General features: G+C 32.5%; 1 protein-coding gene across 1 annotated transcript; it reads right to left on the reverse strand.

Annotated features, from left to right (window-relative positions):
- Positions 1-10,136: 10,136 nt before the first annotated feature.
- LOC105038460 (citrate-binding protein-like) lies at positions 10,137-10,932 on the reverse strand. Its single transcript, XM_010914268.2, has 2 exons — positions 10,663-10,932; positions 10,137-10,520 (listed from the first exon to the last, which is right to left on the reverse strand). Exons 1-2 carry the CDS (start codon positions 10,930-10,932, stop codon positions 10,137-10,139), a joined length of 654 nt encoding a protein of 217 aa, XP_010912570.2.
- Between the last annotated feature and the right edge of the window lie 1,216 nt (positions 10,933-12,148).

Raw genomic sequence — 12,148 nt, forward strand, 5'->3', positions numbered from 1 at the left:
ATTGAATCATTTATTCTTAAATTAAATTTATTATCTACTAATTTGACTGGTAACTGTACAGAGAAGATGTGTTCAGAATATCGCGAATCGGACGAGACAGACCGTACCGCATTATGGGGATTCGAGATCGTTCGCTCGTCACATAGAGCACATAGTAGGTAATTTTTAATTTTTAATTAATATATAATTATCTAGTTATTTAAAATTTTTTAATTAATTATTTTTAAATTACAGAGAGATGCTGAGAGTAGCGAGCTTCTTGATAGGATCGATATCTACCAGTGGACCCATTAGCGATGGTCAGAGGAGTGCACGACAGGGAGCCAAGAGCTCTTTGTAAGTTTTTTCAATTATTTTTTCATTTACAATCTGATTTTTATTACAAAATTAAAAATTTATAACTTTAATTTTCAGGATCGTATGACAGACATGAGATTCCAGCCTACCCCTAAGGGCTCGACCGTACCCATAGATGATAAGATTTGTGATCAGGTGCTTGGTATGAGACCCTATTATATTAAGGGTCTAGGGTATGGGATCACTGCTCCCTTATCCTCACGCTCATCTAAGACCGACATCCATTCTACCTGCGAGGCTCGACTGATAGAGGCACAGAGGCAGGCTGCCGAGGATCGATAGCGGGCTGAGCAGCAAGCTCAAAGGTTGGTTGTATGCATCGACGAGTATTAGCAGCTCCAGATTTAGATGATGGAGCAGATGGTGCAGATGGAGCAGACGATACAGCTGATAAGGCAGCAACAAATCGGTCCGAGCTCTTTCGAACGTTCTCCTTCCCCAGCTCGTTCTCCAGATGCCGACACTTGACGACTTCTTTATGTAGTTTTTTATTTTTATTTCAAACTTCTTGTAATTTTAATATAATATAATAAAATAATAAATTTATTTATGAATTTATTGTATAATTTTTTTATTTTAATTTTAATTTTTTAATTTATAAAAAATATTGTAAATATAAATTAAAAATATATATTCATAAATTATTTTTAAAAAAATATATGTTTAAATTATTAGCAAAGAAATTATTTCTGACGAAATATTGGTCACCAAAAATATTTTAGTACGATAATTTAATTTTTTAATAAATATAAAATTATTAAAATTTTATATAAAATTAATAGTGTCGAAAATTTATTCATCGCAAATAATTATTAGCGATAAAAATTTTCGTCAGAAATTATTGTATTTACGATGTAAATTTTACGTCACTAATATTATTTAAATTTAATTTTTAAAAAATTTATTATTAAATTAATAACGATGAAAAATTTTTTATCAAAAAAAAGTGATAATCAACGTAAACCAAATATATAAAACCATCTACACATTGTGAGTGTGATAAAAGCATTGCATGGAGCATCTTAATGGTTGCCGTTTGATCCTTTCATTGTTTACAAAGTGAGAAGTACTCTGCTTATAAAATAATAGAAATGATAATGTAATTGATAGTATTGTAATCTCTGAACAGTGTTTTTGTCAAACAACACTCGAGGAAATGGCCCCTTAACAAATACGTTAAGAAAAATTATTTATAAGTTTCTGAATAGATGGTTTATAAACTAGGCCTCCTTAGATTTCGATGGTTGTAGAGTCGCCAAATCTCAAGGACCAAAGCAAAGCATGATGATTGATGATGTAGTGTAGCGAAAGTCATGTTAGGATTTGCAGAGGGAAGTAGCTGAAAACAGTTCCTGATTTTAAGAATGGTAGTCACCATAGAAGGTTGAGAAAAAGCAGAGGAAAAGTGAATGATGAAGAGCAACGAACTCTAATTGATTTTTTTTTATTTCAATTAAAATTAATTATAAACTTATTAATAGATTTCTACATTTGATTACTTTATACGTTCCAAATTTCACATAATGATGACAAACAGCTTCAATTTTTATGTGAAAAAAGTGGAGAAAAAAATATTTTTATCTCCCTAAATGAAAGTAATTATTAGTCCAAAATTCTAAGCTAAAAAGTTCCACATTAAAACTGCATCATTGCAAGTTTAAGGTTTGATTCCTAAGCAAGTGTCAGGGAGATATTGCAAAAGTTTTGCAATTTTTAAATGAAAAATTTAGGAAAAAAATATTTTAAGTTCCTAACTAGATGCATGCTTATTTGGTTATTTATGATTCATAAATCACAAAATGTGTATGAAGCTGGTAGCAGTTGTTGTAACGATCTTTAATTGGCATGTTTCTGTAACTTTTCTTCAAATTTATTAGTTCATCGCAGGATAAGGGCTTAGGAAAATAGATGCCTGAGCTGTGATATATTAGCACTTGATATAATTTTGAACTAATTGACTCTGCTTCACAATACTTAATTAACATACACCACATCTCTGGAACCAAAAGTCTATTACAGGTACTTGTTCACTCAAGTTTCTTAGGGACTCTAATATAAACTCCATTTGATTGCATCCAGTTACTAGGATCAATTTGAACTCTCTGTTATGGGAACTATTTCACTCATTTTTTTTCAGAACTCTTATACCCCTCCAGCTTGAATTAGTATTTTCTCTCTCTAGAATTGGACTTTCTCTCTCTACTTTCTCTCTCTAAAATTCTCTCTCTAGATTATTTCTCTCTCCTAAGATTTTTAATTTTGAGAAGAATGATGATGAATTTAAATGATTCTCGTAATGGATTTTTGATCTGTGATTGTCGGACGATACACCGACATCCATTTTGATCAGATCAGGTATTTTTAGATTTTATTTCTCATGATCTTATTGAATTATCCACATGATAATTTTAGCATGATTTGATCTGATCGATCAGAATTTGTTGAATCATATTGTCTGAAGAATTCAAGATGAGTTTTCTCTCTCTAAAATTTTCTCTCTCTAGAATTTTCTCTCTCTAAAATATTCTCTCTCTTGATTGATTCTCTCTCTAAAAAAAGGTTAGTGAATGAAGAAATTTCTTTTAATAAGTCTGATCTGATTCTAATGAAGAACCCTGATTCATGATTGTCAGACAGCGTACTGGCACCCACCTTGATCAGACCATGAATCTTTAGATTTGATCATCCATGATCCCGATCTAGTCATGACTTGATTTGATCATGTTGATTTCACCAATCAAGATATTGGATCAATCGTAATGTTGGATTGTGTCACCTGATCAATTCGAATTATACCTCATGAATTCTCTCTCCTCTGATTGTCTCTCTCTACTTGATTTTATGAAATCGATGAAGAAATCTCGGTCCTATCACTTCGAATCCGATTTGATCTGATAGTCAAACTTTGGATCATTTAGGTCCTAATTAGATTTTGATTAGATAAAATTAGATGATCGGACCCAATCTAAACCGTTGAAATATGGTATTCGTATTCTTTCTAATTATTGAAATTGATTCTGTATAGGATTGTGGATGTTTGATCATGAAATATTGCGATATGATCTACGAACAGAATTTTTTGAAAGAAAATTTATAGAATTATGTGGATTTATTGGAGTGCGTTCGAGGTAAGTAATGTTTCATTTTTTCTAGATTTATCGGTAAATTATAATGTTTTCTTCTGACATGATTTGTGAAACGATGCATGAATTGGATGAATGGTATTTTGTTATGAAAATATCTTATTTGAAATGTTATGATGAAGCATGATTGAATATATTGATTTCATGATGCATTATATTGATTGATTTCGATACTACATGATTATATATTTTATTATCGAAATTAGAATATGAAACATGATTTATGAAGAATTATGATATAAGAAACAATAAGAATTGACAACCTGACTATGTAAAGGACCCTGCCAATGAGGGCATATACATTGGCAATTGATTGTCCTGAGGGTTTATGTCGCCAGCGAGACCAGCGACATGTCGCCAGAGAGACCAGCGACAAACCGCCAGCGAGACCAGCGGTTCCAAAGGACATGGCTGCCAGATGATTCGCAGCCTACCGCAAGCAGATACACGGTATTATGACCCTGCCACAAGGAAAATGTGGTCATAGCTCATGGTTGACGAAAAGAAATTGAAGAACAAAAGAAATTGAAATCTTGAAAGAAACTTGAAATTTTGAAAAAGAAATGAATTTGGCATGAATTATATTGCATAATTGAAATTGATTTCGAATTGATGAACTCTATATGCTTATTTTCTATAAATAATTATTTACTTATATGCCTGATGAAATCTGTTGAAAAGTGATCGTTGCTTACTGGGCTGTCTAGCTCATTACCTCTTATTTTACTATTTTTATAGATGTTGAGGAATTAAGATGATACAAGATATGAATAGAAGAGTGATCAGAAGCAGAATCTTCATACTTTTATTTTAGGTTGAAAGGCTTATTGAATTTGATGCAAAGCCTTTGAATCATTGTTGAATTTATTGAGATATTAAAGAAAAAATTTAGGTCGTTATATTTTAGATTTAAATTGTTGACTAATTATTCCGCTGTTGTTTTAGGATAGTATGATAAGATGCCTTGCATGCTTATAGGAAGAGTTTTCTATGAGTATGCGGCGGTTGCCATGACCCTCGATTCAAAATCTCGGGTCGGGGGCGTGACAATTAAAGTGGTATCAGAGCATAAGTGGATGAATTATAAAATATAGAATCAGATATAGAATGGGTGTAAGTGGATAGACACCAGGGATATTATAGTGTAGATCTTTGATGATTGTAGTGGGAGAAATATTTATAAATTTTGATTAAACATTGAGATTATGTATAAAAAGATCGCAAGAGATTATAACATATGGAGTTTGAAATATGATGGATGATCTATTGATCATGATATGATTAGTTAGATCTTGATCGAAAGTAATCACAAAAGGATTGATATAAAAATTGTATTGTGCATTATGGTTATTAATTTGATCATTGGTTATTCAAGTGAATCGTAAGTTCAAATTCGATGTGAGAATAATATTATGATATTACTTCTAGTTGAGAGATTGACTATTATTGGCAAGATAAAGATTTGATAATAAAATATTATTCCAGAATGGGCTAAGAAAAATTTTTTATGATGCTTGATTGGAATATTTATCGAAATTGAATTTGGTATGTGGATTATATATAAAGTGGCATATTATGATGAATACATATTTGAGGATATTGTAAAGAAACCTATGTCTTATTGATGAAATTGATTTTGAGATTATAGGATATTCATCATACTGGAAGCTTTAATCATCATCCTTAGATCTAAATAATGGATCTTATTATGTCTCTTAGAGACTACATGATGTGTATGAAATTTTAATTTAAAGACTTCATATCTAAGTTGATCAAGAGATTTTCTGATATTATTGTTGAGGTTGTTAATAAAAAATTGATATATTCAGATTAAGATAAAAGATCTGATTTATATTTATCTCAGATTAAGAGATCCATGTGAATTTATAATTTAAAAATTTTGGATTTAGGAATTGATATGGAGTTCCTTTGCTTTTGTTAATGAGGTCCCTATTTGAATCTACTATTAAATAGAGATTTGATTTTTTTGAAGCCTGTATGATTGTTATGAAAGGATATTTGATAGATATTGAAGATTCTGATGATAGAAATTTAAAAAAAAAAATATTAATGATTTGAAATTCATATATATTCAGATTATGTCCAAATTTGGTGGAGCATCGAAGGATTTTCTCGTTGATTTGACTTATAAAGATTTTTGGTTTGAAAATTATCGAATTGAATTGATACGAGAATTGAGATTTAATTCATATTGATTATAGTAAATCTATATGATGGTTTAAATATGATATTGGACTCAAGGGTTAATCAAGATTATTGTACACCAGTAAAGATATGAATGAGAATCGAAAGTTAATCTTTGATTTCAATTGAAATTTAAAATTTTAGGATAAAGAAATAATTTGATCCAATTTTTTTTTGGTGAACCTAAGAAATTTTGATTATTAGATCAGAGTGCGCAGCGGAAGCATGGTAATCTGGACTACTTTGAGTAAGTCAGGAATGTTGACCCTTTGAGTTAAAGAATTATGATAGATGATATGGTTTGATACAAGAAATTTATTGATATTAGAAAGAATAATATTTTAAAATTTTAAATTATTTTAGATATCCTAATGTGACTTTTTAAAAGTAGTGCTTCCATCTACTATGCTACAAAAATAATTAGCATCCTAATTCTAGGATGAGTGGACCTTTGATTTTAGATTTAGAATATTTAGAGATAAATTTTTTCTATCCTAGAATTAAATTTTATAATTTTTTAATTACTAGGAAGAACTCGAGATTGTTTATCGAATGATGATTTCGATCTTAGAATATTATGCTCAAATATTTATCTTCAGGGTATAATAAAATTTGAAGTTAGAACTCTTTTGATCATTATTATTTCTCAGACTAAATAAAAAAAATTGAGGTTATCTATTGATATTGATGATTGTTCTACAAAAGATGAATTGGAGTTATTTATAATTTGATAATGAATCGATTAATTAAGAGTTGTTAATGTTTAGATAAAGAAAATTGATATACTTACTTAGAATAGAGACATTGATTTTGATTATAAGAAAAATATAGTTTTGATTTAGATCAATTTTTGAGTTATTGATTTTTATTATGGAATGACTTAATGATAAAATTTACTTCAAGAATTAGAATATTTAAGAGTTTGAGGGTTTGAGTAAAAAAATTTCGATGACTAGAAATAGTGATATTGATTCAATCAACAATGGTGATATTGATCTTTATGAAATAACTTAATGATGAAGTTGTATCGAGAATTTAAAATATCAAAAGTTCGAGAATGAGATGATAAATCTTCAACTTTTGAAAGTACGAATAAGAGAAAATATTTTTGAATTTTGATTGATTGGGATGTCATCATATGATTCATAGAAGTATGTTTTCCTATCTTATGATGGGTTAAAATTAAGAGTGGTTAATATTTTAAAATAAATAAATAAATGAATGAATGATGATGAATGAAGTTCTTATGCAAGAATAGAGACATTGATCATTTTCTATTCACAAGAGATAGATTTGATTTTAATTTGAGTCATGAGGTATTGAACATAATTTATTTTTACAGGAAATAAGATCATAATTTCGAAATCTTGAAATATTGAAAATCTTTGAGATGTTGATCTTGATAAATAAGAAAATGAATGGTTCCGTATCAGATCGATATTAATGTATTGACTTTTTCCTTATGAAATGATTTAAGAATAAATTTATATCAAGAATTAGAATATTAAAATATTTATGGATGAGATTCAAGTAAGAAACTATGAAGACTCAAGCAAGAAAAATTTCGAGGACGAAATTTCTTTTAGAGGGGAAGAATGTGATATCCCAGCCAAAACCCAAACGAACAAAAAAAAAAAAATAGAAAAACAGGGGAGAAGACTCCCTCTTCGGGAGTCTTCTTCCTCCGTTCACCGGCTCCTAATCGGAGTCGGAAACAAGTTTCCACCGGCTCTATTTAAGGAGGAGAACCCTCCTCTCTCCTCTCATCGAGAAATCCCGAGGCAAAACGGCGGCAATCGCCGGAAATTTCTTCACGGAGACCCGTTCTTGTGCCATCCAATTTCTCGCCGGAAAAGCCTCGCCGGCAATGGAGGTAAGCCTCCTCCCCTTCATCTCTCCTCCCCCTTCCTTCCCATGCCGATGTGCACGCTCGCCGGCGACCGGAGTCGCCGGATTTTATTGCAGTAGAATCTTCTTTTTGCCATTTTTCCGTTGCCGGTGGTCACCGTCGACCACCGGTTTGGCCGCCCCTTGCCGTCGGAACGTCTCCTCTCCTGCCGATGGTCGTCCCACGCCGGCTGCACCGCCGGCCGGCCACCCAACAAGGGGACCTCACGGTCCCCTGTTTCAGCCCAAAACAAGCCCACGGGAGAAGAAGAAAAGAAGAAGAAGAAGAAGGAAAAGAAAAAGAAAAAGAAAAGAAGAAGGAAAAGAAAAGAAAAAGAAAAGAAAAAGAAGAAAAAGAAAAGGAAAAAAAAAGAAAGAAGAAAAATAATATGATAATAATATAATAATAATAAATAGGATTTTCTCTCCTCTCTCTTCCGTGAAGAAAAAGAAAAAAAAAGAGAAAGAAAGAAAAGAAGAAAGAGAAAAATAAAATTAATTAATAAATAATGAGATAAATAATAAAATATGAGAAAGAGAGTTTCTCTCTTTTCCTTCTCTCTCTTCAGCTTGAATTAGTATTTTCTCTCTCTAGAATTGGACTTTCTCTCTCTACTTTCTCTCTCTAAAATTCTCTCTCTAGATTATTTCTCTCTCCTAAGATTTTTAATTTTGAGAAGAATGATGATGAATTTAAATGATTCTCGTAATAGATTTTTGATCTGTGATCGTCGGACGATACACCGACATCCACTTTGATTAGATCAGGTATTTTTAGATTTTATTTCTCATGATCTTATTGAATTATCCACATGATAATTTTAGCATGATTTGATCTGATCGATCAGAATTTGTTGAATCATATTGTCTGAAGAATTCAAGATGAGTTTTCTCTCTCTAAAATTTTCTCTCTCTAGAATTTTCTCTCTCTAAAATATTCTCTCTCTTGATTGATTCTCTCTCTAAAAAAAGGTTAGTGAATGAAGAAATTTCTTTTAATAAGTCTGATCTGATTCTAATGAAGAACCCTGATCCATGATTGTCAGACAGCGTACTGGCACCCACCTTGATCAGACCATGAATCTTTAGATTTGATCATCCATGATCCCGATCTAGTCATGACTTGATTTGATCATGTTGATTTCACCAATCAAGATATTGGATCAATCGTAATGTTGGATTGTGTCACCTGATCAATTCGAATTATACCTCATGAATTCTCTCTCCTCTGATTGTCTCTCTCTACTTGATTTTATGAAATCGATGAAGAAATCTCGGTCCTATCACTTCGAATCCGATTTGATCTGATAGTCAAACTTTGGATCATTTAGGTCCTAATTAGATTTTGATTAGATAAAATTAGATGATCGGACCCAATCTAAACCGTTGAAATATGGTATTCGTATTCTTTCTAATTATTGAAATTGATTCTGTATAGGATTGTGGATGTTTGATCATGAAATATTGCGATATGATCTACGAACAGAATTTTTTGGAAGAAAATTTATAGAATTATGTGGATTTATTGGAGTGCATTCGAGGTAAGTAATGTTTCACTTTTTCTAGATTTATCGGCAAATTATAATATTTTCTTCTGACATGATTTGTGAAACGATGCATGAATTGGATGAATGGTATTTTGTTATGAAAATATCTTATTTGAAATGTTATGATGAAGCATGATTGAATATATTGATTTTATGATGCATTATATTGATTGATTTCGATACTACATGATTATATGTTTTATTATCGAAATTAGAATATGAAACATGATTTATGAAGAATTATGATATAAGAAACAATAAGAATTGACAACCCGACTATATAAAGGACCCTGCCAATGGGGGCATATACATTGGCAATTGATTGTCCTGAGGGTTTATGTCGCCAGCGAGACCAGCGACATGTCGCCAGAGAGACCAGCGACAAACCGCCAGCGAGACCAGCAGTTCCAAAGGACATGGCTGCCAGATGATTCGCAGCCTACCGCAAGCAGATACGCGGTATTATGACCCTGCCACAGGAAAAATGTGGTCATAGCTCATGGTTGACGAAAAGAAATTGAAGAACAAAAGAAATTGAAATCTTGAAAGAAACTTGAAATTTCGAAAAAGAAATGAATTTGGCATGAATTATATTGCATAATTGAAATTGATTTCGAATTGATGAACTCTATATGCTTATTTTCTATAAATGATTATTTACTTATATGCCTGATGAAATCTGTTGAGAAGTGATCGTTGCTTACTGGGCTGTCTAGCTCATTACCTCTTATTTTACTGTTTTTACAGATGTTGAAGAATTAAGATGATACAAGATATGAATAGAAGAGTGATCAGAAGCAGAATCTTCATACTTTTATTTTAGGTTGAAAGGCTTATTGAATTTGATACAAAGCCTTTGAATCGTTGTTGAATTTATTGAGATATTAAAGAAAAAATTTAGGTCGTTATATTTTAGATTTAAATTGTTGACTAATTATTCCGCTGTTGTTTTAGGATAGTATGATAAGATGCCTTGCATGCTTATGGGAAGAGTTTTCTATGAGTATGCGGCGGTTGCCATGACCCTCGATTCAAAATCTCGGATCGGGGGCGTGACAGTCTGGGTATAAACTCCAGACTTGAAATCAAATGTGCTGTGCCCATTGCCTTCCACCTCCAGCTTCTGAACACCATCGATGAAGACCGTTAGCTTATTAGCATCCACATCATGTATCACATTTACCCTCATCCATCTATTGTAGATGTTGGACTCCACCAATTTCTGTGAGTAGAATTTAAGCTGATCATCATAGACTTTCAGCATCAATACAGTAGCTGGACCATCTAATCGGTGTATCTGCATGATCGATGTGCCGGTGGTGCCATTTGGAACAAAACCATATCCTTCAAATTGCCACACCCCAGATGAGTAGTCATAGCCCTGCAACAAAGTTGGAGAAATGATAGAAGAGACACTTTAAGAACTACTGATGACTTTAGGTGACACTTAATATAATGCAGGCTCCTGATCTTATTTCTTAGTTAATTGGTTCATTTGTTGTGAGACAGCATTCAACCATTACCCGAATTCGAATCTCGGTTCGAGGCTTGGTAGTGCTATCAGCTCGAAGCGGCTTGTCGGTCGAACATACCCACATCCTATGAACTCCATTGTTATAGCCGTAACGGTCATCTAGAGGGATATTGTATGGCTTCTGGATCTCAAAATTATGTTCTGTTAGTTGAACAGCAGTGAAACCATCAGTGGGATCAGCGTCGCAGAAGAGATGACCATCCATAAGAAGGCACAAGGACGCCAGGAATGCCAAAAGAAACCAAAAGGATGTGGCCATTCTAAACACTTCCTAGAGGGTTGAATAGACTCTGGTGCAAAGGTTAGGAAAGAGTGACGAGGACTCTGTGGTGCAAAGGTTAGCAGGGAGTGAGGGGAATATATAAGAGAGATTTTGAAGGGATAATAGTTGTCTATTGGATGCCGCATCGTTTGGATTACGCTTTGTAAGTGCCTAGTAGTCAACAAACAGGGCTTGCACGAAGTTGAATTATTCTTTGCAGACAGGCTTGAGGCTTCCCTACTTGTGGGGCAGAAGGTTCCCTTCTCATACATATTATAAGATAATAAGACACAGGCTTTTTTTAAATAACGTAAACTAGCCGGTAGCCTGTTCGGTTACAAGGAAATGGAAGGGAAGCGGATGAAGTGACCGTAACTCAATTGGAGTTTTATTGGCCTTCTTTGTCCCTTTCTCTAATCTAATTTTAAATTCATAAAGAGCATGTAAACAAATGGAGGATAAGAAAAGAGCAAAGAAAAGGAGGAAAACAAAAAAAAGGCAAGTAGTGCATGGACATTGTATTTTAGTTTCACTATTTTTAATTCAAAGTTCCATGGTTAAGAGTTGGGTATCATTTTTCGATGTAATGTCAGACAAACTTATGGCTATTTAAATTAAGAAGGAAATTTTATTTTAAAGAATTTGCTTTATGGTACCCTTTTCAACTTTAATGAACCATAATGCCCCTGCTTTCACAGTAACTTATAAGCCCATTTTAACATGTTTGTTTACTTGTACCATAAATGCATCCATTACTAACATGCATCCACTAATTGTCTTATAGAAGCACCCGTTATAAAAAATATTTAAATCTAATAGAGGTCCAATGAATTGCAAAACAGATTGTTTCTATTAAAAAATTTAAAGAAAATGTTTTTTTTTTTTGCAAAATTCCTAACTAAGACAGTAGTTAGTGGTAGCCCCTACTCTTTCTCGTTTGGATACTCCGTAGGTTTGTGTTCCAGTTGCTGGAAGGCAAAAGCCACCTTAACTTTCTCTGTCCTTAACGCAAAAAAAAAAAAAAAAAAAAAAAAAGACTTTCTATGCCCATTGCAACCATTGAACTATTATTATAGTAGGGAACAATAATGAAACCCCTAGAGAAATTAATTTCAATACAGCAGCAAAGAGGAAGGGCCGGATAACGAACAAGTCTGCACGTGATAGCCAATTCTTTGAAGTTGATGGAACACGCCTTTGCATATCACTGTAT

Source organism: Elaeis guineensis, chromosome 1, assembly GCF_000442705.2.
Source record: "Elaeis guineensis isolate ETL-2024a chromosome 1, EG11, whole genome shotgun sequence".
Taxonomy (NCBI): Eukaryota; Viridiplantae; Streptophyta; class Magnoliopsida; order Arecales; family Arecaceae; genus Elaeis; species Elaeis guineensis.

What these genes read in the sequence shown, in the direction of transcription:
- LOC105038460 (XM_010914268.2), bottom strand. Translation starts at nt 10,932, where the DNA reads ATGGCCACATCCTTTTGGTTTCTTTTGGCATTCCTGGCGTCCTTGTGC. An exon ending in GAACCGAGATTCGAATTCGG is followed by an intron (nt 10,521 to 10,662) that starts GTAATGGTTGAA and finishes ACTTTGTTGCAG; the next exon opens with GGCTATGACTACTCATCTGG.